Consider the following 27,502-nt stretch of genomic DNA (forward strand, 5'->3'; position numbering starts at 1 on the left):
AATTGACCTAGAAAAAGAAAAAATAAGTTTCAAATCTATATGCCTTTTAGTAATAGCTGTATGTACTTGCACGCAAAACTTTAACCAGAATTTTCTAAGTCCAAAAGGGGGCATAATTTGGCCAAAATACATGTCAGAGTTATGGGGCTTGACCCAGTGAGGTAGGTAATTGATCTAGAAAAAGAAAAAATAAGTTTCAAATCTATATGCCTTTTAGTAATAGCTGTATGTACTTGCACGCAAAACTTTAACCAGAATTTTCTAAGTCCAAAAGGGGGCATAATTTGGCCAAAATGAAGGTCAGAGTTATGGGACTTGGTGCTATCAACTAGTTTTATAACCCCGAAGACACATGTGAAGTTTCAATTCAATATCTGCATTAGTTTTGGAGATAGTAACTTGCATGTAAAACTTTAACCAGAATTTTCTAAGTCCAAAAGGGGGCATAATTTGCTCAAAATACATGTCAGAGTTATGGGACTTGACCCAGTGAGGTAGGTAATTGATCTAGAAAAAGAAAAAATAAGTTTCAAATCTATATGCCTTTTAGTAATAGCTGTATGTACTTGCACGCAAAACTTTAACCAGAATTTTCTAAGTCCAAAAGGGGGCATAATTTGGCCAAAATGAAGGTCAGAGTTATGGGACTTGGTGCTATCAACTAGTTTTATAACCCCGAAGACACATGTGAAGTTTCAATTCAATATCTGCATTAGTTTTGGAGATAGTAACTTGCATGTAAAACTTGAACCAAAATTTTCTAAGTCCAAAAGGGGGCATAATTTGCTCAAAATACATGTCAGAGTTATGGGACTTGACCCAGAGAGGTTGGTAATTGACCTAGAAAAAGAATAAATAAGTTTCAAAGCTATATGCCTTTAAATGATAGCTGTATGTACTTGCATGCAAAAACTTAACCAAGGTGTGACGCCGACGCCGACGCCGACGCCAGGGTGAGTAGAATAGCTAGACTATTCTTCGAATAGTCGAGCTAATAAAAATACAAGCATACAATACAAGTTTAATTTGGTAAGACACTTCAAAAGACAACAACAAAGACACGTTTCAAAAAATTATGATAATTATATAATAAATTCTACAATGAACCATCAAATATTTTGCAAGAACTGCTATTTAGACATTAGGTATAAACTGACATCAATTTACTTAATCCATCACATATCTATCACTAGTTCACTACCTAAAAGTCGTATTTCTAGAAATCTTGTTAGGGATATATGTATTAACAACATTCTCAAATGTTTGTTATGTCAAAGTCCCTTTTTTAACTACCTGTATGATGAACACAATCTAACTGATATGTCCTTATGTTTTTATACACCGACGTTCATCTGTTTTCATACACCGACGTTCATCTGTTTTCATACACCGACGTTCATCTGTTTTCATACACCGACGTTCATCAAGAATATACTTATTCCAGCAGAACCTCGTTACCACCAAAACGTTTAACCTTAACCTGAGATTTCCATCTGCATATAGGGGACCTACAACCAGAGTCTAACATGTAAGACATTTAGTTTCTGGTCACATCGTTGATGTATTACTGTATTTTTACAGTCACAGACGTTTTTCGTTGGTAGTTAAAAGTTTTGTGGTTATTGTGTTCTTTTTTCAGATGAAAATTTGCGTAAATCATTACTTCTCTTGCAAGTCCAAGACCGCCATTCTCGCAAACAAGAGGTCCACCATGGTCTCCTAGTTGTTCGTAACGCGATTTTGACGAACCTCTGATGAATGAGATCGCCGGATAATGCCGATAAACAAAAACAGACAAACAAGGCTTTCATCCCTTAGGAATTAATAGATCCAAAATATTTTAGAAATGTAAATAACCATACTCATTGTTCATAGCGTTGGCGCAACTCTGACTTTTGTTACCACTCACAGATGGAGGTGTCAGCGTTTACATACTCTCTTTTATTGTTATATACATAATTCAGTATGTTGTACAATTTCAGGTCTTTCTGTTTTATGAATTGCCTTTGTCCAAATTCATCCGAACACAGCCTGATACCGTTGTTTCCAAATATGTTCAAACACGCCATACCCTCTGAAAATAGAAATAGAATATTTTTGAAATGTCAATATTGACAGGATGTATAGGGCGGTATATCTCGCTTCCGCGGTGTAGTGAAGTGCAGTCGAAAAAAGCCCTCCCCCACACCACCACACCCTCCCCCACCCCCCAAAAAAACAACACAAAAACCAAAAAAAAAAACAGCAGCAGCAGCAAACAAAAACTAGTGGTATTTTTTTTTCACTTCATCTGTGCATACTGGGTTTGGTACCTGGGTTGTGGCGGGTTAGAATAAAATAGTTTGGAAATGTCTTTTTTTTTTCTTTGTCCACTTTACTACACCGGACTTGCATTTCACTGTATGAAAATCAATCCCGTTGACAAGTTTCGATGCATATAGATATTTAGCCGTGGCGGAATACAGCTCAACAACTTATCGACAACCCTAAAAAACCTAGAATGACTGAATTTTAAGAACAGGTATATTTACTGAGGAATAGTGAACACTTAAGACGAAGCAAAAGAAATGAAGATGGTACGTATTAATTCTTGAAAAATATAGAAGAAATGAAAATACCAATATATGAAGTAAAGATAAGGTATATAAAAATGTCAATAAATGGTTGTAGGGGTGTCCAGTTATATGACACACCTAGTTCCATAATGGCTCTCAGGCGGTGGTCTAGTGCTTAAAGTGTCGGCCGCTAATCCCAGGGTCGTGGATTCAAGCCCCACTAGGTTCACGTCCACACTTAATATCACACCAGTATTTTTTCCAGGAAGCGGACTCGAGAGTGGTTCAAATTAGCCTGAAACTTTTATCATAACCGAGCTTAAATAACTAATTATTGTAAAAGCGAAAAGAAACAAAAACATACTTAACGTATTGGTGCTTCCAACGCCATTGAACCATGCCAATGTTCCAACAATGAAATATTCGTATTCGTTCTTCATTGTCTCCCACGTGGCATTCCCTACAGCAGATGTATAAGCATCCCGGATGTCTGTCACTGTCTGATTGTCTAAAATTCTCGCCATCATCATAAACCCAAACTCTCTTATTAGTAAATTTTCAGACCCTGAAATTATACAAATTATTGCTTGATATAAAAAAGAGCCGCAGAATGAGAACACCAACATAGTGCATTTACGACCAGCATAGATCCAGACCAGCCTGCGCATCCCCTCAGTCCATGCTGTTCGCCAACGGTTTCTCTAGTTGCAAAAAGCTTTGAAAGCAAACAGCAGGCTGGTCTGGATCCATGCTGGTCGCAAAATGCACTATGTTGGTTTTCTCATGGTGCGGCTCAAATTTCATTTGGTCTTGACAGTTTCGGCAAATTATGATCAAACTAAATTTGTGGTGAGAATTCTTCGATTAAAATTTTTCAGTGAGAACATCACTCATCTCTGCTAAAGCAAACTTTTAGTTAGAAGTATAGTTCAATTTATTATCGTTCAAGAAATTCTGGATTATCTAGGTTGCTGACAATGTACTAACGTTATGCACTTATTTAGCACTGTTTCAAACAGTTTACCGTCATAAATTACAAGATAGCCCTAGTGCTAAAAATGCAATCTAAGGGAAATAAATCATATCATGTGTGTTGAAAGTCTTCTGAAAGTTATCCCACATCGGGATTCTTGAAGCACTATGAATAGCGTAATCTTTGATTGCACGCCTATACCTATATCTTGCAATACAGCACAATACTGTCAATTTCGTAGACTGTGTGACGGCATCCTATATCTGACCTGATGATGATATTAACGTTTTACAAACAGATACAATCATACGGGCAACATTCTAGCGTGGAAAGGAGTGCCCATTTAGGTAGAACTACGGACATTCCCAAGGTCAGTTTTGTAACTTTCACCGAACCCTACACATAATCCTCAAAGCTATGAAGGAGTGTAGTAATTTGAAGAAGAAGAAGAAGAAAGACTTACCTGAAGGATTGAACCCTAGGCAAATGACGTTGGTCTCTACGACAAACAATCTAGAAAAATTCCCGTAAGCCCAAAGATAGTTAATAGAGTATTTTAAAGATTGGTAAGGATAGTCTGGTGTGGTACACCATTGATCACAGTCAACTTCTTCACCCCCTTGTCGCTGAATTCCACACCTTCCTGAAACAGAAATCCGGATATGCATACCACCACTTTTTTTATTTTACTAGTAACTTCACTTATTCATTACGTTACGAATATCACACAAGGACCGGATTTCTATCTATCTTGATTTCTGTCAGTTCGTATTTATTTGTGAAATATAAACCGTGCTTTTAAAGAATATTTACTGTTATTTAATAAAGAAATTGATATTCCTTAACCGAGATGTAAAAATCTATATAGACTGAAGATAATTCACAGAAATATGAAGAGCACGCACGTACTACAAGATATCAAGCCGAGGAAAAATAAACGGTAATATTGCTGGGCTATTGACCGGTGTCTTAAGCGTACCACAGTCGCACTTGCTTTGTTCACATACATTTAGCATACATTTCATGCCAGGCTTTAGGCAGGTAGGCAATCGGTAACTATTCTTGAACTAGTCATAGCCCCTACTCCGTCTAAACACCTGAATTCGGAGCTCTGTGTTTAGATCTATTCTTGACTGGCTGAACATATCAGAATTGCTTCAAGTGGGATTCGAAGCTTCGACTTCTCTAGTCGGATATGTTAACCACTAGGACATGATGTAAGGTTATATACTCTGGAATTGCACTGAATACGATCTGTTCATTTAATTGTAATATTACCTCCACAAATTGACGGCATGTTGTCTGTGAAGTCTGTAAATAGATTTGCTGGTAGTTGAATTGTAGGAAATATGCCCACCGTGTTTTTCTCGACAATCTTCAGATAGAGCGTACGTGGCATAAATCTAACCAGGAGATGTAGAAGTTTTGCAGCCTGCAACAGGTAACAGATATATAGTCAAATCATATGTCGATTCGTTTTATAAATATATTATTACATGAGTCCTTACATAAATTGCCAGTCCTTAGTTTGTACTGTTGACCAGTATATGTTCTATATTATGAAAATTATTTCTCATGGCATGTAACAAAACATTTACTAAATGACATGCCGGTCAATAGCCAAAACTATTGCCCGAGGTCTGAATGACCTGCTGGTCAAATGTCTAAAGGGTTTCATTTCTGTCCTCCGGACCCCAGGCAACAGTTTTGACTACTAACCGGAAAGCCATTCAATAAATGTTAAATAAATTATCTCCATTCAGATGATTAGCTCAGGAGCAAATAGTTTTACTTGTCAAGGGATCTCACGGGGGGAGTGGGGGAGGGGGGGGGGGATGTTCTCCGTGACAATCTTACGATCCCGCCGCTGATTCATGTGTGGATGTTGTCAGTTACTTGTGGAGAATAATTAAGTGCAAGTACCTCACCCGGAAACGCTGTGTACGTTACTTACTGATCAACGTTAATAAAATGAAGCAATATTTAAAACAAACGCAATAATTCGTTTGAAATAACTAACAAATTACATCCACTTACTGCTGCAGACGAGACGAAAAGTTATAACGATAATGTTTGATGAATTTGAGTTACACTATACTTTCTTACTACTAGGTTTATATTTCACTGTTTGCTGATGTCTGTGAAGTCAATTTTCTTCCAAGTTAGGTGAACGGACATGTTTCCCTTTATAACATAAAACCTCAATCTTTTGCTCATATTGACCTTATGTAAGAGAACATGCACTAAAGTATAACTTACCACCAGTGTCGCTCCGGGGAATTGCAGAGAAACTCCAAGAACCTGGACGCTTGGACCGTCTGGTTGCTGTACGTTGTCATAGCCACATTGCGTAACATAATATTCCTCATCAGCTGCGGTGGAGCTTGTCGTCTGCTTCTTTCGATTATTCCTATATCTGTTTCTAGGTCCAAGTTTGTTTACTGCACGTGAATATTTATCATATTCAATTGATCCTTCATTGTGGAGGTGGGAGATGTCGTCTGCTACAAGCACGTGTAGAAACAGGAAGAGCAAAACCGGTTGCAATGTACTCATGCTTAGCTATCTGAAATATTAAAACAAACAGTAAGTATCTGTGCAAATATATTGATACATTTTATATATGTAAAGGTCACTGTTAGCAAAACTAATTATATTTTGTGCAAATATATTGATACATTTTATATATGCAATTGTCATTGTTAGCAAAATCAATTCTATCCGTATTACACCTTTGACATCAAGGGACTGGGCGATAAAATTGTTGAAAAGTGGTTATAGCCGCAAAATGAATTATTAATACTATCAGAATTATTAATACTATCAGTCAATATGAAGGACTTGTACAGAAATTGCACAAGGTCCTCTGTAATTTAACCAATATTCAGGAGATAAAATTCAATGCAATGGAGGTAACGTTATACTGTACAATATTTAGGTAAAATATTATTTAATTTGCTCAAGCATTCAGTCAGATTTTGTAATATACGAATGTGGGCGAAAATAAATCATGCTAATAATGATTTGTTAAAGAGAAACTTGAATCTACCCACTCAAGTTCACACAACACAGAAAGTGGCTATTATAAATATTTTTGGTAAATCAGTTGAGATGGCAATCTTATTTTCTAATGCATTCTCTCACGCAGAGAAACTTTATAAAATATGAAATGAAAAGTTTGCTCTACCATAAAGATATCAATTGCAGGTAGGTTTTGCGATATTAAAGCATGTATTTAAATCTGTATATATACACCGTACATAGGTGAGCGAAAAGTACATCTTCTATTATATAGCTGAAATGAAACTAAACTATTAGTCTTTATAATTAGATGGCCTCTGGTCACATTTGGTATCTAAGGCAGATATGATTGTAATTAATGAGCGATTTTGGGTGTCGGTCACACGAAGAAATGGTTTCGGACGAACCCTAGTAACGGGTTTCTGACTGGCAAAGTGTCATGGTTTTCAGCGTGATTTCGGTGTTACTTATCATCATCGAAAACGAATGTAGGTTGGCATTTCACAGAACCTGGACACAAGTGATATGTTAATTCAATATTTGATACATTTTTATAATATACAACATATGTATAATGTTGTGTACAGTTGGTTAATTAGATTTATAATTATTATAAATGATATTTATCCGAATGCACTTATAAAATTCAAAAATAAATTCCGTCGGTTGTTGCTACATTAGGCATACTACGGCATCTAAATTTATTAACTCTTAGCCTGCTGCAGGCGAATTTAACAGCCTTTGCAAACAGCTTGGAACCAGATCAGACGCCGATTAAATCGGCGTCTGATCAGGTTCCAAGCTGTTTGCTACTCTGACAATATTTCTTCCAATTTTGGAGCAAATTGAATGAACTTAACAATTTTAGCAGACGACATTTCCAGCAGACGACAATTTACCTAGCATGCTAAAGGTTAAAACAAACAGCCTTGGATGTTTTAATAAGTTTTAGGATTATCGTTTTTGTTGAGATGGGTCAAGAATACGGATATGAAACCAAAATTACTTGAATAAACAAATGAGCCACGCCATGAGAAAACCAACATAATGGCTTTGCGACCAGCATGGATCCAGAAGCGAACAGGTTAGATCCTGACAAGACTGTGCGGATGCGCAAGCTGGTCTGGATCCATGCTGGTCGCAAAGCCACTATGTTGGTTTTCTCATGGCGCGTCTCAAATTGTTTCTACAAATCGCTACTTATAAAATGTCTTTGTCCATTTCGTTTTTGACCACCCGAAAGAATAACCTCCGATGAAACAGTTTCTCACGATTCCGAAAGAAATTTAGTACAAACTGGTAATTCGGGTTTTTTGTTAAAGGTATCAAAAATGGCCCCGGGTATTGAAACTTTCAATTCTTTTTCTTTCGCTTTCAGTAAAAACCGATTAAATACTTGATAATATAAATACCTGAACACATGTAAAAGAGAGTAAACAAGTAGAAAAATGAATAATGTGTATGTTTACATTTTCATATTAAAACTTCGTAAAAATAATTCTAGTCTATTCTGCAGAAGCTTCAAACCCTAAAAGAAAAGGTAGGATATCTATATGAAATATATAGACGTTCAGGAAATCCAGGTAGATTATGTTTTCCGTTTTCAAAAGACGCACCATGAAGAAGAAGTCTATTAGACTTGTCTTCCATTATTGGTATCTTTGATTACTGTATACAGGTGTATTAATGTATGAACTTTATTTTGGGAATAAATATATTAAAACTAAACATATTAATGTCACCGATTTTTATGCCCCCGAAGGGAGGCATATAGTTTTTGAACCGTCTGTCTGTCGGTCTGTCGGTCTGTCCACAATTTTCGTGTCCGGTCCATATCTTTGTCATCGATGGATGGATTTTCAAATAACTTGGCATGAATGTGTACCACAGTAAGACGACGTGTCGCGCGCAAGACCCAGGTCCGTAGCTCAAAGGTCAAGGTCACACTTAGACGTTAAAGGTCATTTTTCATGATAGTTGGGCGTGTCCGGTCCATATCTTTGTCATCGATGGATGGATTTTCAAATAACTTGGCATGAATGTGTACCACAGTAAGACGACGTGTCGCGCGCAAGACCCAGGTCCGTAGCTCAAAGGTCAAGGTCACACTTAGACGTTAAAGGTCATTTTTCATGATAGTTGGGCGTGTCCGGTCCATATCTTTGTCATCGATGGATGGATTTTCAAATAACTTGGCATGAATGTGTACCACAGTAAGACGACGTGTCGCGCGCAAGACCCAGGTCCGTAGCTCAAAGGTCAAGGTCACACTTAGACGTTAAAGGTCATTTTTCATGATAGTTGGGCGTGTCCACTCCATATCTTTGTCATCGATGGATGGATTTTCAAATAACTTGGCATGAATGTGTACCACAGTAAGACGGACGTGTCGCGCGCAGACCCAGGTCCGTAGCTTAAAGTTCAAGGTCACACTTAGACGTTAAAGGTCATTTTTCATGATAGTTGGGCGTGTCCGGTCCATATCTTTGTCATCCATGGATGGATTTTCAAATAACTATGCATGAATGTGTGGCACAGTAAGACGACGTGTCGCGTGCAAGACCCAGGTCTGTAGCTCAAAGGTCAAGGTCACACTTAGACGTTAAAGGTCATATTTCATGATAGTGCATTGATGGGCGTGTCAGGTCCATATCTTTGTCATTCATGCATGGATTTTAAAATAACTACGCATGAATGTGTGGCACAGTAAGACCACGTGTCGCGCGCAAGACCCAGGTCCGTAGGTCAAACGTCCTAAACTCTAACATCGGCCATAACTATTCATTCAAAGTGCCATCGGGGGCATGTGTCATCCTATGGAGACAGCTCTTGTTTTCTATGTTAACATAAACAGTATAAAACTTTAGAAATAACTGAGCGTTGATATAGTTGACAAGGCAGGGCTCACTCCTTACGAAGGTCTCGGAATCAAGTCATATTGGAATTACAGCCTTGTAGCCTCATTCAGCAGTATCAGTAATTTATGAAATTGCGCAATTCACGCTGTTTATATCCGTAATGTCGAAAAGGTTCTTTTATTTGTATTATACCACAGAACATAACACGGTCAGCCTTTGTCCAATAAATATATATATAGTATTATCTGATTATACTAAGCGTTGATTTTTGAACTTTGTATTAGTCATGTACATTTCACTCATCCACTGATAATTAAATACACTATAACAGGCTTACCTTTGGAAATTATTCCGTTTTCATCCAGTAAATTGAATGATATGTCCAAATAAAATAGAATCCAAATACAACTGAACTCGACGTGACACGCCAAGGCCACCAAACAGATCGCGATTAATTGGGAGTGTATAATTTGGTATAAAGAATCATTGTACTTTTCTCACTTGACTGACGCTCTGCTTTTATAGAATACGGGTAAAAGTAAATACCTATTGGAAAAAACGATTATTTGGTCAGTACTTGAAATAGTATACCGAGTAAATAAAATGCTCTTGGAGGCGATTATATCGATTTTAACCTACATAATCAGTCAGTGAATCAGAAATAACAGTGCACCGCTGGGTAGCGGTCAAACTGACCACTGAATGTCAAAACAATGAAGTTGCAATGTTTTTAGAGAAACACTAAACAAGGAAATAGAAACAAATAAATAAATACATAAATAAACAGTAGTAAATGTATAACTAAATAGAAAGACGATTGAATAATATACAATGCAATGCGATTTTTGCGGCATTGGAATTAATAAGATTATCAAACTATTAACATCTATATTGTTACTAACATAACATAACATAGCATAACATCACTTTATTTTACTCTGGTTACATGTTACAGTAACATAAGAGTACATACACAAAGTTCAGTTGTAAATGATTTTTTCACATGACATGGTAGGCCTACCTTTTTACAAGTAAATACGTAACAACATATTTGTTTTGTTAGTGGAGAAAGGGAGACAGAGGTCCTCACCAGACATTCTGTCTTGCATACAATGTCACGAGTCTCAGTTAAATATATGTATGATTTTCCTTAAGTATATTACAGAAAGTAGAAAGTATATTACAGAAAGTAGCTCGCAGTATTGGAAACAAGTAAAACATTGCATTGTAGTGTTTTCTTCAATGTTCAATATATTGCTATTCAGTTTAAGTTAAGTATGATAAACTTATCTTTTGAGTGCAATTTATAGTTCTAGTCAGTGTTACAAAAGAAACAATGTTGAGGTTCTTTGCTGTATTAATTTAATTGTTTTAATCATTCCATAGCGACACGAAATGGACTAGCGCCATGGACTAGCGCCATTTTGTACGTAACTGACGTCATCTTACGTCACTTCCGTAAAATTCTTCACGTAAGGGAACGTACCAAAATTTTAGGATGGAACTCCCTATCTGTACAGGACTTTCCCGATTATTTTAGGTAAGAAAATTGAATTAAATGAATTTAACAATTTATATATTATATATTCAGAATCTTTAGTAGGTAATTTGGTCAAGTAGATGTGTAATCAGTTTATTGATTTTGTTATTTTTATTAGATTTAATTCTTGTTTTCATAATGAGTGCATAGCACGTACTTTATAAACAGTTACAGAAAATATCCGTAATGCAGACCCTAACATAACAGGAGTTTAAAATGTCTTAAAAATTAAAAGTTATACGGGGTAACTTTATTTTTAGATTTTAATCCTGCCAAGTTTAATAAGCATTGATTTTACGGCAGTTTAAAGTTGAAGTTGAAGTTGGGACTGTTGCCCCCTCCCCCCTCCCCTCCAATTTACCCCACAACCCAACTAGCTGTGCACGTGCATTATAAACTTCCGGGGACCTCTAAAGTGCATTCTACCTGATCTGGATATATGTTGTGCCTTTTGCACAAAATCCAAAATAATGTAATCATTCATTTAAATAACTTCATAATACGATTCTAATTTATCTATATTTTCGGTACGTCTTGCTTCCTTTGTGCATTTTTCATGCTTTTCTTTAAATATTGCTTGATTCATTTTTTTTTTTGCAAAAGCGTTTTCCGTGGATTTCTGGAATTTTTAGCTTCAAATGCAAACTCTTTATCATTCCACATATCCCTAACAGTGACATGTTTGAATCTGCTATGAGAACACATTTGATCTTAACACCTATATTGAAGTAAACATTAATGAGAAAATACCAAAGTCCCTGCAGGGGACCGAACCTCATACATTTTTCTCCGTAGGAGGACACTTTAACCACGTCGTTAAAAGGCTCACCCAAACCCAATGCTGTAAAAAGTGACCTATAAACTTAATCTCATTACAAATTTAATAACGAACTTTAAAAAAAGCAAGACAGAAATCAGAGGAAAGTTAGGCCTTAACTTAAAAAAACCCCATAACAACTAGCTAGCACATATAACAGAACATTGCTCAAAACGTGTCTCTACACAGTCTTTGTATAAATGGGACATAATCGGAGTATGATATACTAGTATATTTAATTATGTCTTGATTTACTCCTGTCTGTGTGTGTGTCTGCTTTACTCCTGTCTGTGTGTGTGTCTGCGGTGTGTCTGTCACAAATCTTGTCCACGCTCTAAGTCAAACATTTCTTATCCGATCTTCACCAAACTTCGGAATAATGGCCCTTGAATTTCCGAAAATCGGCCATTTTATTCTTGTCGGCGCTCTAAGTTGAACAGTTCTCATTTGATCTTCGCCAAACTTGAACAAATGTGTTTGCCAATAAGTCCTTGGCCAAGTTCGATTACTAGCCAAATCGCCAAAGAATAATGACCCTTGAATTGCCGAAAATCGGCCTTTTTACTCTTGTCCGTGCTCTCAATCGAACAGTTCTCATACGATCTTTACCAAATGTTTTTGACCATAACTCCTCGGCTAAGTTCATTAACTAGCCAAATCATCGCCCCAGCAGGTACTTCAGAATTATGATCCTTGAATTACCCAAAATCAGCCTTTTTACTCTTCAAAGGTATATTTATAGTGAGTAAACAGTATATAAAGACGGACTTCATGGACTTACTATTTAGATGATTATGCAGAAGACAGCTCTAGTTATACTTTTAATTTTTGCTTCTCGGGTACATTTCAGATAAAAAATCTAAAATATAATTTTGCCATAAAAATATTAAGAACATGTAAACTTACTGATATATCTTTATTGTGCCACACATTTTAATTATAAAGAAATAGTATTTTATGTGTACTTTTTCCGTACAAATCTTTGCTACCGGTATTTAGAATTGTTAGGACAAACAGCTAGATATATTATACCTTCGGATAATTTTTATATGTCGACAGCCTCTTTTGAGTACGTATGACTGGAATATTCCACTTACAGTAGACATCTGTTACTTTGAAAACACTCTGCATTGCAGCTAAAAATGGAACTTGATCCTACGTCACCCATGTCCATAGCTTCGGCGACTGAAATGGATGATCCATTTATTCAGTACCTGACGAAAGGGAGCATAAATAGATTAGAAGCGGATAAACAACAAGATTTGAACAATAGGACTATTTCTGGAAAAAAGTCCAGAAAGAAAACAAAGAAATCTAAAGTTGATACAAATAAAATCTATAAATGTAGCCAATGTCCGTTCTCAACTTTATACAGATGCGATTTTCGACGACACCTAGAGAGACACAAGAAGAAAAGCTTCGCCTGCTCCGAATGCAATATGCCTTTCATGACATTAGGACATTTAAACGGGCATAAAGAATCAGCACATGGGATAAAACGCCCATCTGATAAGATTGTGTGGAGAAATTGCGAGAAATGCGAATATAAAACTAGGCACAGCTCGGATATGGCGAGACACAGGAGAAGGCATGATTCGGCACTAGACAGTTGTAAATATTGCCACCGACCTTTTTGTCACTTGGGCAGATTAAAGGAGCATATAAAACGCGAGCATGGTGATACTGATGTACAGTCAGCAAATTCAAATGAAAAGCGAAGTGTGGAAACATGTAAAGAAGCAGAAAGTGTTACAGAAACAAACGATGTGACAAAGTACAGAGTCAACGATAACACTACGGATAGGGAATGTAAAGATTCCTATTCAGAAGAGGAATGTAAGATATCAAACCAAATGCAGGCATTGAAACAATGTGTCCTCTATGAGGACGGAAGCTCAAGGCAAAAAAGTGTAAATAATAAACGCGGTAGGGACAAAGTAACATTTAAGAAGAAAAACAAACCATCGCAAACAGGAAAAGATTCAGCTGACCTCTATACAGAAAACGCTGACAAGACAGGAAAAGATATTCGTTCAGTTATTGGAAAGACAAATAAAATGATATGTCAACACGACCTCACCTGTCAAGAAGAAAAAAATTCTAAAAGAGTAGATCCGAGACAAATGAAAAAGTGTGCATTCTGTGGCTTTAGTACGTCGTTTTATAATGATCTGAAACAGCATCTAGACGAACATGATATTGTTGAATTATCCGATGAAAGTGACACAGACATTGAACGAGTGAGCAGGGAAAATGACCTTGATAACGTAAATGTAGACTATGTTGAAAATAGTAATCTTTCTGGAAGAAGCATAACTATAATCGATGATGAAGTTAACATGATGTTACATGAAGTAGAAGACAGTACTCGATCTGCATCGGAAAGTGATGAGGCGTTTATTCAAGACGTAGAAACTTCAAACACGAATAATGACTTGCAACAAAGCGATACAGATAGCGATACAGATGTAGACGACGAAATGGAAACTGAAGACGATGTTCCAATCAGTTAAAAACGCTACAAACAACGGTGTGGAACAAATATTCGAGAAAACAGAACTAAAAAACAATAAACCTGATGGTAAGGTGCAAAATGATACATATTCAACTGACATAATAAAAAATGACGATTGTTTAGATGCTGAAAGTGTTGTTGATATAGACACAGATGAGTTTGTTGATGCGGTCACAATTTTGAATGGTTGTGTTGCTAAATTTGAGTCTCAATCCAGTGACTTATTTCCGATGAAACCATTTGCATGTTCTAAATGTTTCTTTATGACAAGTAATTTAGAGTATCTGAAAATTCATGTTGAGGCTCATCTCTTCGAAACAAGATGGGAACAGTGTCAGAAATGAAATGTAACCTGATTTTAAAGTTAAAGTACCATGTCTAAAGGACGGACGGACACATGCAATGCAATTTTCTAAAACATATTGCATGAACATACAGTCATAGAAACGGTCAAATTTTAAGACTGAAGGTTTGTAATATATTGAAGGTTTGTAATATATAAATCTGGAAGACACAAGGAAAAGTAAATCTTTAAGAAGAGCCATGCGATAATGTCGAATTACAACCACCTGAGCTGTAATATTACTGACACATATATGTTTTACGTGTAAATCAATATGTATTCATAATAGGTGTAGATTCTATGTGTTCTCAATGCTTAAGAAAAACTACGAGAAGCAGTATCTGTAAAATGAACCACAGTTATTAGAGAAATATGATTTGAAATATTTTGGTTTGTAGTGTATAAATCGATATAGTTTTTGTGTATTAAAGGTAAATTTTATTTACCGTCGCTTTGTGAAACAATATGTAGAGCTTTTGAGTGACCCTATTTTAAGAACAGTAAAACCAGTTATACCTTACACACAGCAATTTGCTGGTACCCATTTACACGCCATGTACCCGGATAATCTTAACTCTGTTCAGCGACCCTAACTCAGTGCCAACATGGCGGATATAAAGCCGATACAACTTTGTTTTCTGTGTAATTACGATGTATAAAGGAATGTTTCTGTAGTTATATCTATCTCCATTGATCAAGTGTATATTTATTTCAAAATGCATCATGTTAAATATATCAACCCTTGTGTTTTCAGGTGGAAAAACGACGAACAAGGCAACTTTTTCAATGAAAACTTTTACAAAAAATCCTTAAAAATACTTCTATGCTTTTGATGCCTCGAGTATTTTGTTGTTTGAAAGCAAAGATATACTGCTTTATAGGACCGTTTACACTATGTTGTTAACCCACTACATGTTGACACAATACATGTTCAAATGTACTGACAGCGAGAAAAGGGATAAAAACCTAACTTTGAGTTGATAAAAACCGAACTCAGTTTACATGAGGAATGGATAAAAACCTAACTTACACGAAATTGCGTGACGGATAAACACCTAACTGACATGTATTCTATAGAAATGAATGAGTTGACATGTACATGGTGTGATTATTGTAAACATTACTTTATAAGCGGTATTGTCGGTTTAAGTTCCGTGGACAAGTGAAAAATGTAAGGATAAAAATCTTCATTAATTGTTTGTCATTAATTTTACAAGATGTTATATGTATGCCCACTACAGTCAAATATTTTTTCATAATTTTAATATTATGCAAATAGCAATGTTTGGAAAAATCTGGATAAACCCTCAAAAATAACCCAGTATAAAAGTCAAAATTATTATATTTATATAAGAAATTATTTAATACCACCGATGTTCGAAGCTCACACACACACACACACACACACACACACAGACACGCACGCACGCACGCACGCACGCACACACACACACACGCACACACTGTTTCAGAAGAATTGTGTTTGTTTCAAATCTTGTATATCGTGTAGTGTAAGAGATTTTTATAGAGGTGCTAATGGAATATTTTTGAAATTGTTTAAATGGGATTAGATTTATGATCAATTATTAAATATGATATTTTTCAGACGGTAAATAGGGAAGAAAAGTGTGTGTGTGGTGTGGTGTGGTGGGGTGGGGGAGTGATGCATGGACTGACGGGACAGGGGTGTGGGTATCCTTACATTTTTCACTTGTCCACGAAACTTAAAAATCCACTTGTCCATAGTCAAATTTCACTTGCTCTGATTTGTAATATCAAACCTTCATGAAAGCGCAAATAGACTGGAGATCGAGTTCTTTATTTAGGGCAATGAAAAGAAAAGCATATCACAGTAACTGTGGTAAAAATAAACTGTTGAAATATTTGCCTTTTAACATTTATAAAAGTCTGAAATCGCGTAAGCAGTGTTCGGGATCTTTTGAGGTCATGCCCGAAACACTGCCCACGCAATGGTGCAAAGCCAGATGAATTCAGAGAAAGACTCTTAAAACGTTCCGACTTGTTTTAGTCATACTTGCGATCTCTGTGTGCTTTTGATTTTAATTTGGCTGACTACTGGCTCAAATATTTCCTTTGACAGTGACTTATTGTCTCAGCTGTTGGAATTCTACTTACAAACTTGTCATAATACTTTTTTTAAGTTGTTTACATTTCTGATGTCTTTAAATGTCCTTTTAGTTCTCTGTGTGTAACCCTTGTTTTCCTTTTTTAGTTTTAGTTACAGTATGCCATATGCTGATGATGTAAATATTTTTCTTCAGCTACTTTAAGTAGTTCTTATGTTCCCTTTAGCATGTATATGATTTCTTCTTTTATGTTTTTTTTAAATGCATGTTGTAAAATGTGACTCTTCCTATTTTTGTGTAGTGTCAGCTAATCTTTTTTATGTTGCTTTAAATGTGCTAAATCTGTATGTGGTAAATTACTTTTTCCTTTTATTTGCTAGTACCTATGTGCTATTTTGTTTTAATGCGCTGTAACATGTATGTGATAATTTGTGATTTGTTTCTTATCTACTTAGAACCAGATGCTTTATTTGCTTTAATGTGCTTTAACATATTTGCATTTTATTACAGCTGATGTACTTATGTCGAGCTTATTTACATGTGATGTGTTTTCCGGAAAATAGCTTTAAGCTAGTGTTATATGTTTATACTTATCCGACGTTAAATAAATCTTCTTGTATCTAAATCTTCTCTGATATTTTATCATAGTCACCGAGTTACAGTGTGCGCGAGACCTAGTCAAAGAACCCATTATCTTTATCACCTCCATACACTTGAAGCAACACACAATCTAAATGATATTTTATGTTTTCTCATTTTATACCTGAAAAATTTTGCTTGTCCGCGGACACACAGAATGAAAAATGCACTTGTCCGCCGGCAAAAAAAATCACGAGTCGGATAAGTTGGACATAGGAATCCCACATCCCTGCAGGGGTGGGTAGATCAAAGAACTTCGAGCATCAACAGTCCATAAAAAAGCACAGACGAACAGCCGTTTTCGTTTGGTTAGGTGTTTATCCATTCTAAGTTCGTATTTATCCAGCACTGTTTCCTATACCAGTTAGGAATTATCCGCAAATTTAAACCCACCCCATAATCAATACAATTTTTAAGCTATAAAAATCAATTTCAAACTTTGATACTGTTAAACATTGTCAAAGAGATATTTATGGAACTAATACATTTAATAAGTAAGGTCTTACTGCAATTTCTGGTACTTTAAAACAGTTAGAAACATAAAACATGTTCATTTTGAAGACTTTTTTGAGTACATTTTAATGAATTCCAGCCACATAATGTGACATTTCGATTGAAATATTTAGTACACAAAACATGTTATCAATACAGGATATTATGACTATCAAAAGTTTTAAGCTAACATTGCATACTCACATAAAAACATGAAAAAAGACAAGGAAATTAACTACATACATTGTCTTTCTGTCAGCCATGTTGGCACTGAGTTAGGGTCGCTGAACAGAGTTAGGATTATCCGGGTACATGGCGTGAAAATGCTAGATTTTCTTTTTACAAGATGTCATTGTTATAATTTTTAGCAAGAGAGTAGGCTAATATAACTTAACATAAAGTAACAGACAGCTTTGCAAAATTTCATTATATTTCTAATATGGGTATGCTATAAACAATGTTATGACAGCTAGACATTGCCATTCTTAGTCTAAATCCAACATTCAGACTAAACATTGATGAATACGGACCTAAATTTTGTAGTTTCACGCTTTGTCATCGTGATCTCGTGCTTCGTCATCGTGATCTCGCGCTTCGTCGTCGTGATCTTACGCTTCGTCATCGTGATCTCTCGCTTCGTCATCGTGATCTCGCGCGCATCGTCATCGTGATCTCGCGCTTCGTCTTCGTGATCTCGCACGCTTCGTCATCGTGATCTCGCGCGCTTTATCATGATCTCGCGCTTCGTCATCGTGATCTCGCGCGCTTCGTCATCGTGATCTCGCGCTTCGTCATCGTGACCTTACGCTTCGTCATCGTGATCTCGCGCTTTGTCATCGTGATCTCGCGCTTCGTCATCGTGATCTCACGCCTCGTCATCGTGATCTCGCGCTTTGTCGTCGTGATCTTACGCTTCGTCATCGTGATCTCGCGCTTCGCACTCAAGCTTTGTACCACAGGTGGACAATCTCATTTATTGATGTGGTATACAAAAATTTAATTGGTTTATTTCTGTTTTAGCTGATATGTAGTCCCTTCAAGTTTTTTTTTTCATTTTTCATTTCATCCAGGTTTAAAATAGATGGTCCTGTAAAGATATTGTATTCAGATTAGAAGGAAATCATGGATATCTAACACTTTTAAACAAACATTGTATTTCGTTCTTTGTCTTAAGCGTAGAAGTATACAGAGCTGATAATTATATTCATGTATGTATAAGCTTTCTAATATAAGAATAAAAGATATGAGCCGCACCATGAGAAAACCAACATAGTGGGTTTGCGACCAGCATGGATCCGGACCAGCCTGCGCATCCGCGCAGTCTGGTCAGGATCCATGCTGTTCGCTTTCAAAGCCTGTTGTAATTAGAGAAACTGTTAGCGAACAGCAAGGATCCTGACCAGACTGCGCGGATGCGCAGGCTGGTCTGGATCCATGCTGGTCGCAAAGCCACTATGTTGGTTTTCCCATGGCACGGCTCATATATGTTTCGGGACCCGTGTTTCCACGCTATCCCATTTTTCATCTACCATTTTTAAGCAAGAAGTTTCCGACAGCTTCAGAGATCTGGTTAATTTATAGACAGAATATCAAACAGTGTAACCTAACATTTCACCCTACTGTGTCTCTACGTTTTTAGCAATCATAGAAACATCATATAGTAAGCCTTTATTCAAGATTTAAAAAAAAATCCTACTACGATTTTATTTGGCTTCGTAACATTGATAATTCAAAAGTAAAGTATGTTTGTTATATTTTGTTTCATTCAATTAAACATATGAGCTGCACCATGAGAAAACCAACATAGTGCATTTGCGACCAACATGGATCCAGACCAGTTTGCGCATACGGTTTCTCTAATTGCAATAGGCTGAAAGCGAACAGTATGGATCCTGACCAGACTGCGCGGATGGTCTGGATCCATGCTGGTCGCAAATGCAGGATGCTGGTTTTCTCATGTTGCGGCTCATATATCAAAACTTAAAATACTTAGGCCTACAGTAGTACTACTCATCTGACGTTTCTCACGAACAAATCAAATTTGCTGGCAATTATAAATCTTATCTCATTATAAACCATTTTGAAATACAATTAACATGGTGAGCATTTGCATCCTTTCTCATAAAATCATTTTGTGACATTTTGCTGAACCTTGCTATAACAGCATCTAAAAGCTGTAACACTTTGGAGGAACCATGATTTTTTTTTACAATAACCACAATTTTAAAGTGTTTCTCAGAATCATGTAATTACCACATAATGAGAAATGATATTTTTTTCGGAGTTCATGCGAAATGAACGGCAGAGAAAGGATCGGCAAATCCATGAATCGCGCTAGCTATATTCTTATCTTATTTTTACATTGTATTTCTTTTCCATTCAGTGTACGGTAAACATTTTTTTTATAAACTGTACATATTTTGTTTTATCACGTTTCACGTCGTGGGAGTGAAATAAATCCATTAAATAAATTTGATAATACATTAGTGTAATAAAGCTTTGACGTAAAAGGAGTTCATCACAATATTTTGTGCGCAACTCAATCGCGCAGCAAGTGATAACCGCTGTAAGCAAATTTAACGATTCGCCGCCGAAGGTGCATTATTGTCGGATATGCAGCGCACTTGCGCAAAAAATATCATATATACCGACAATATGGGTCGTGCATATTTTACCTTTAAAAGTGATGGTGTTTTATGAGAGAAGTAGTTGTAGGAAGTTCGTGTTCAAGAAATCATCTTGCTCGAATGGAATACTTTGTGGACAGCCAAGTTTAACTATTTCGTCGAGTAATGATTCAGCCGACTCTAAGTCACAAAAAGTTCCAGAACATCTTTACGTATTTATCTCCTTCAAGTTCAAATGTGACTTGCAAAAAAAAAAAAGTCGTTATACTTTTGTGCCTCATCCCGGATTTCACGTAGTAAGACCAGAGTTATGGCCCTTGACAGTCAAAATGTACATAAAGAGCCTAAAAATTTGTGTCGCATGTACCTTAAAAAGTATAGCCTAGAGTCATAAACCATACAAGAATTAAATTCAGCATGCGAAGTTGTGCACCTGCGCTTTTATTTGTTGTGTAAGAAAAAACAAGTACTTTTGTGGGTGGAGTGAACAATTTTTAGTTTTTCTTGAAAACAAGCACGGGGTGATATATTTTTTTGATTTAGTATTTTTAGTCCTAGGTCTAGCTTACATAATACAAATATTGGTAAAATTCTGTCAGCTGGATTTTTTCATATCTTTAGGAAATACTTTGTGTTTTTCTCACTGAGCTTCAGATACTTTCGACATCTGTCAAAAGTATTTAATATATCTATATGTTGACATTTTATGCATAGTTATAGTGGTTTCATTAAACGTGATGCAAAAACAGTAACATCAGAGTGAATTTTTAAGTAAATATCTGTTTGCACTTGTTTTATTATGACATGTACTGTATGTATTGTTTCTTCAGACAAAAATACCAATTTGAACTTTGAATATTGAAAAAAGAAGCACGGGTACCTATTATTTTTATTTTTTATTTTTACTTGTGATATATCAATCTATAAATATGCGAGGTTATAGAAAAATCTGTCCGCTAGAAATAATTGTGAAAAGCATCTTTAATTATAGTCGTTTTTTGTATAGGAGATTGGTCGAATTGACTTGGTTTATGATTAGTAAAGAAAGAAGAAAGTTTGATGTTTCACCAGGAAAAGTTGCATGTGATAAAAAGAATGTTACATTTGTGTCGCTTCACATTGAATTTATTAAACTCGTTGAATAAAATTAACATAATGTTCGGCAGAGCCTCGCATTTTATCATGTTATAATTTTATTCAAGGCTCGTTTAATCAATACAGTATGGAAAAAAAAAACGCTCTATGTATTTAACATAATCATCTTGACGGTCATTCTATTGACAGTACAACTATGACGTCATCTTAGTCTAAGGAACGTTCTCCTAGACTACACGTGGACGTCGTCAAAACAGTAGCAAATTACCACTTAGCAACGTTTGGTGCATTTCCTTTTGCGCGCAATAGTTTTCAATAGAACGGATTGGGAGTATGTAGATATAAGCAATTAATCTTGCGCGGCTGTCATGACGTCTATGTCGTCATATTTGTCGCAATAAAGTTTTATAGGGTTTCTGTGGTAATTTTATCCCTTATTTCAGTATAAGCTCACCTGAAGCATCACACCGAAGTCACGTTAATTAACAATATAATTATCCAAAAGGATAAATATGCAAAGACGTTTCTCAACATCTGCTTCCGGATGGACATGCGCACATTCAAATTCCAGAGAATACCACATCCTTTGGCACCATTAATGACAATTTCCCCCTTAATCAAAAGTATCGTCACTATACTATGAGTTCAAATGAAAGTTTACAAATTTACAAGTTTTTCACGGATCACTTTTAGGATCTGCATTGAACATTAGAATAACCCCCACCCCAGGTCATTATTCCATTCTTCGGGCATAATCGCTCTGAAGCCCGTCCGCTTAGCTCAGTGGGGAGAGCGTTGGTCTACGGATCGCGGAGTTGCGAGTTCGATCCCCGGTTTTAAAAAGACTAAAATCATTCGTCCTCCACCTCTGATAATTCATGTGGGGAAGTTGGTAGTTACTTGCGGAGAACAGGTTTGTACTGTTAAAAATTCAGGAACACTGGTTAGGTAAGCTGCCCGCCGTTACATAACTGACCTGTTGAAAAACGGCGCTAAACCTAAAACAAACAAACAAATAATTGCTCTGGGAAATCAAGCATCATACCCCAACTAACAGACTGAGTACTCAACGGTTTTCTTTCGCGCATGAATATTTCTTGTGTTTTACTCAAATAATAAGCAAGATATACAATGTTTACTAGTATGAAATGTGTATGGCACGCAAATTGTCAAATAATTACGTGAACCCAGGCTCACTGTCGAAAAACTAGAATTAACGATCTATAAACTAGGTTTTTCAAATACTACTAGTAATCTACATTTCCGAGCGAAAATATAAGATAACGGGCGTAAACTATAGTATACGCTCGTGAACCCAGGTTTACGTTCGATACACTAGGTTTCTCGATTAAACTATGAATTTCGGTCGTAAACATAGGTTCGTGAGCGTGAACCTATATGTTTACGGGCGTAAACCTGGGTTCACGAGCGTAAAGCATAGTTTTAGATGTTAACGACCATGAACTTTGATTTACGACCGTGAACATGGGTTTACGACCCAAGTTAACGGTCGTAAACATAGGTTCACGCTCGTATACATAGGTTCACGTCTGTAAACTATGGTTCACAGCAAACCTATGTTTACGACCGGAAATTTTATCTTATGTTTACGAGCGTGAGCGGGAACCATACTTTACGAATGTCAACCTATTTTTACGACCGTAAACTTGAGTTTACAAACGTGAACCTACATTTACAAGCGTGAACTATAGTTAATATGCTTTTACGTTCGAAAATGCTAGTATATCGATATTTCGACCGTTAACCTGGGTTCACGTAATTATTGGACAATTTAAACTGTGGTTTACGGTCATAAACCTAGGCTCACGGTCGTAAACATAGGTTCACGCTCGTAAACATAGGTTCATGGCTGTAAACACATGTTCACGCCCGAAATTCATAGTTGATTTTATAATCCTTATATACGAACCGTAAACTATGGTTTACGTTTGATAAACTTTCTCGATTGAACTACGAATTTCGGTCGTTATCCTATGTTTATGGTCGTTATCCTATGTTTACGCTCGTGAACCCCAGTTCACGCTCGTAAGCCATAGTTTACGAACGTGAACTTAGTTTACGACCATGAACTTGGGTTTGTAAGCGTGAACCTACGTTTACCAGCATGAACTATGGTTTACGGCGTTCGCTGGAAAATATAGATTAGTATTCGAAAAACCTGGTTTATCGATCGTTAATCCTAGTTTTTCGACCATGAACATAGGTTCACGTAATTATTGGACAATTGGCGTCTCATATACATGGTGACAGTGTCTACTATACCAATAAGGTGAAGTAATTTTGTGTTAGAATTTTGTGCTCTGTTTGCAATATATCTTATAACATTTGAAACCGTGCACATTGTAATCATACCTGAACATGGATGTTATTGTTTAGGTATAAAAAAAAACCCTGATATAACCAGGAAGTTGATATTGTTGTAAACTTTTTAGATAGATGGACACAGGAATAAAGGATTAAAAATATATAATATTTAGACGTATTAATGTTTTTCTTTCCTCTTTTTAGTGCAAGATGGTACAGAGGTATTTATGTAGGTCACCAGCCTCACGTAGTGTAGACCCGTTCATACAGTACTTGACAAACGGAAGCAACGAGTTTATTGTCAATGGTGAATCACATTCAGCAAGCCGAAACGAGAAGTCTAGGAGAAGCACCAGTAAAACAAGTCCCAAAAATGCCGAAAGAAAAAGTACCTCAAAATCTGCTCATTGGAGAAAACGTAATGAGCAGAACAGATTCCAGTGTGATAAATGTCCGTATTCAACACTGCATAGGGATCTTGGTCGACACATGAAAAGACACGAAGATGTCCGATTCCCATGTGATATTTGTAACATGCCATTTATGTTACGCGCTTATCTCAACAGTCATAAAGAGGCGGTCCATGGAATCCAACGGAAAAATGCCCGGAAGATACACAAGTGTCCGGAGTGTGATTACACGACCAGACACGATTCGGATATATCTCGGCATAGGAGGAGACATAGGAATGCTGTTGATAGCTGTATTTACTGCTTCCGGCCATTTTATAACGTTGGAAATTTAGTGACACACATGAAACGTGAGCACAGGCATGCCGAACGGAAAGGAAAAGTGGAGGATTCTAAATTCAGAAATCAAAAATTGTCCGGATGTTGTAAAGAAAACAGAGAACGGTACATGACCGATATTAAACAACAAGATGAAGATAAACATATTACTCTCAATGACAAAGAATCGATCACCGATATTAGTTACCAAAGAGCTAAAAGGAGAAAAACAAACAATAAATGTTTAGTAATGGATGTAGATGACACATATAGCAAATCAGATTATAAAGATGATATGAATGAAGATGAGCTCTATGAAGATAAACTTCAAGATGAGTTTGAAAACACTGAAGATGAGCTCAGTAATGATACAGTAGAAAATGAGGTTGAAAACAAAGACATTTACTGTGCTCTTGAGCAAGAAGTATACACTTATTGTAACAGTGATAATAACGAGTCTGACAATTATATAGACAACACAACGAGCGAAAACAGAAGTAAAGAACAGAGAGAAGAAATAGATGAAGAAGGGATAATGAAAAACATGCACACCGAGAACAACGCTGATGGATATAATGAAACGGCAACATCAACTGAGAAAGATTCCAAAGACTCCGACAGATATTTAAGAAACCTAATGAACTGTGCTTTCTGTGAATTCAGTGCTAGAAATTTAAAAGAATTACAAAAACACTTAGATGATCATGACAATGATATAAATATCCCAGAATGTACTGATGACGACAATTTACCTGAGCATTCTTATACCAGCCTTATAGACAGCACATCTCTGTCCGAAACAAGTATAATTATGGACAATGAGAATAACATGTTTTTATGCATGCAAAGTATTGGAACCGGAAGCAACAACACAGATGAAGAAACCAGTCTTCTGAAAACAACAGACTCGGGCGACAAAGTGTTAAGAATTGTAGATGACGCTGAAAGTATATGCGGAAGCAAAAGGTCGACAGACTCACATTCTGTCCAATACCCTGAAGAATCAAGTGGTGCTTTAAATATATTCAGTGTATGTGCGTCCAAGATTGAAAATGATGATGAATTCAAAAAGAGGCCATTTGCCTGCTCCAAGTGCTTTTTTAAAACAGGTAACCTGGAACACTTAAAAATCCACGTAGAAGCCCATTTGTATGACACTATAAGAACAGCACATAAAGTTAAACGAAGAAATTTGTCTCACGGGACAGTAGCGCAGCATCCAGGAAATAACAAATTAAACGATGCAACGATTCAACAGAAGGATTTACGGTATTCAGAAAGTGATGAAAACTGTCTTATTGGAAGGCTCAGTAAGAAAGATTTTAAGAAACATAGAAAGTGTTACACAGAGCATCAAACTGGTGAAGAGGCAACCTTTGAATGTTTGGTTTGTGTGATAGGTACTCATTTTGAAACCAGGGAAGAAATACAGGAACATTTTTCAAAGAAACATAAAAAACTTAGAGAAAAAATTTGTGAAACATGTTCACATTGTTCAAAACCGTTTCCGTAATAACTAAAAATCGTATTTCAGTTGCTGTGTTACAGCCTTTTACATTTACATTTACGTGAAATGAAATGTTGATGAAATATCCTCCTTGTAAACGTGTGTAGAACTTTTTCTTATGACTTAATTGTTACTGCAGTGTTGCACGAAAATACATTTGTCGTACTCTATTACGTCAGTATATATGAAATACATTGACCTACGTTTTAGTTTTACATATCTACCTGATGACAGTAATTGATTCTTCATAATTCAAACAGGATTTTTTTTTTCAATTAAAAAATAATGTATATATAGCAGAACCATGTATTAACATATGGTTGTACGCCTGTGGAATTATTCTCAAGGGCTAATTTGTTTTTTTTATGTAAACAGGTTGATGAAATATTTCATGGCGCATGTATGGCGCTAAAATTTAGAAGGTCGACGTGACCGTGCCTTAACAATGTTAAAATACGGGAAGTAACACGCGGAAGTGACGTCTGGTGAGTTATTAAACAGAGTGTGTGAATTAAGTTTATTGCCGTTGTGTATATCATTTCGATTTCGAACCATAATAGATCACACGTGGTAGAGCTCTTTCACCATGCGCCTGGATGGCGCCAAATAATAATGCTGATATGACGTTAATATTGCTTTGTTTTAACGGAAATGTGCATGAATTTTTCAAATAAGAATATAGGGATAACGCATGTTTTTTCGTGTTATAACGTCTGCAGAATCTCGAGGGATTGGTTGGTGCCCGAGCCCGTAGGGCGAGGGTACCAACGTATCCCGAGGGATTCTGAAGATGTTATAACACGAAAATAACATGCGCTAACGCTATTCTAGCATAAAACGTGAAAAAACGAATAAATGAATACATTATCCCTCAACGTCATTAAATTTCCATGAAATGCGCGGGAATATCCGAGTTGTTTTTTCACGTTGACGTCATTTCAATTTGAATTATCCGTTTTGGGGCCGTAATGCGTTAACGCTCTGCCACGGAACGCGCATATATAAAAAGGTGTTATAACAGCACGTGAGCGCGAGAATCTCTCTGTTAACACACGTTTTCTCTCCTGTTAAAACACCCCCAAAAAGTGACAAGAACAGCAGTTTTATGCTAGAATAAGAAATGATATAAAGCAGGACTATGTTTTAACATATCGAAATAATATGAAGAGTATATACACCTGCGGGAAATTATTACTCCCGATATATAACCGCCCATCGTGTATTAATAGTGTTAAAACACAGTTTTACTATAAATTATTTCTTAATTCTAACATGACTCAGTTTGATTTCCAGATAAACAAAAAAAAAGAAACCAAGCTCTGTATATTTAACAAATAATCAAGGCCTCCGAGTTGTTTATCGTCTGATTAACCACGGTAG

At 36.3% G+C, this 27,502-nt stretch overlaps 3 protein-coding genes across 3 annotated transcripts; 2 read left to right on the forward strand and 1 right to left on the reverse strand.

Moving 5' to 3' along the window:
* Nucleotides 1-1,009: 1,009 nt before the first annotated feature.
* On the reverse strand, nucleotides 1,010-9,905 carry LOC123555466 (uncharacterized). The gene is made up of 6 exons (XM_045346079.2): nucleotides 9,745-9,905; nucleotides 5,788-6,094; nucleotides 4,807-4,960; nucleotides 3,992-4,171; nucleotides 2,920-3,120; nucleotides 1,010-2,074 (listed from the first exon to the last, which is right to left on the reverse strand). The coding sequence occupies exons 2-6, from the start codon at nucleotides 6,082-6,084 to the stop codon at nucleotides 1,899-1,901; spliced, it is 1,008 nt and encodes a 335-aa protein (XP_045202014.2). The 5' UTR covers nucleotides 6,085-6,094; nucleotides 9,745-9,905; the 3' UTR covers nucleotides 1,010-1,898.
* A 980-nt stretch (nucleotides 9,906-10,885) lies between these two features.
* Nucleotides 10,886-26,343, forward strand: LOC128558535 (uncharacterized protein DDB_G0283697-like). The gene is made up of 2 exons (XM_053548147.1): nucleotides 10,886-10,947; nucleotides 24,092-26,343. The coding sequence occupies exon 2, from the start codon at nucleotides 24,098-24,100 to the stop codon at nucleotides 26,126-26,128; it is 2,031 nt and encodes a 676-aa protein (XP_053404122.1). The 5' UTR covers nucleotides 10,886-10,947; nucleotides 24,092-24,097; the 3' UTR covers nucleotides 26,129-26,343.
* LOC128558536 (zinc finger X-chromosomal protein-like) lies at nucleotides 12,900-14,288 on the forward strand. The gene has a single exon (XM_053548148.1). It carries the CDS (start codon nucleotides 12,907-12,909, stop codon nucleotides 14,275-14,277), a length of 1,371 nt encoding a protein of 456 aa, XP_053404123.1. The 5' UTR covers nucleotides 12,900-12,906; the 3' UTR covers nucleotides 14,278-14,288.
* Nucleotides 26,344-27,502: the final 1,159 nt, after the last annotated feature.

Source organism: Mercenaria mercenaria, chromosome 7 (assembly GCF_021730395.1).
Source record: "Mercenaria mercenaria strain notata chromosome 7, MADL_Memer_1, whole genome shotgun sequence".
In the NCBI taxonomy this organism is placed as follows: Eukaryota; Metazoa; Mollusca; class Bivalvia; order Venerida; family Veneridae; genus Mercenaria; species Mercenaria mercenaria.

Coding starts and splice junctions, on each gene's coding strand:
- LOC123555466 (XM_045346079.2), bottom strand. CDS start 6,084: ATGAGTACATTGCAACCGGTTTTGCTCTTCCTGTTTCTACACGTGCTT. Junction 4,961..5,787: donor TCCCCGGAGCGACACTGGTG/GTAAGTTATACT, acceptor TACCTGTTGCAG/GCTGCAAAACTTCTACATCT. Junction 3,121..3,991: donor CCTAGGGTTCAATCCTTCAG/GTAAGTCTTTCT, acceptor GTATAATTTCAG/GGTCTGAAAATTTACTAATA.
- LOC128558536 (XM_053548148.1), top strand. CDS start 12,907: ATGGAACTTGATCCTACGTCACCCATGTCCATAGCTTCGGCGACTGAA.
- LOC128558535 (XM_053548147.1), top strand. CDS start 24,098: ATGGTACAGAGGTATTTATGTAGGTCACCAGCCTCACGTAGTGTAGAC.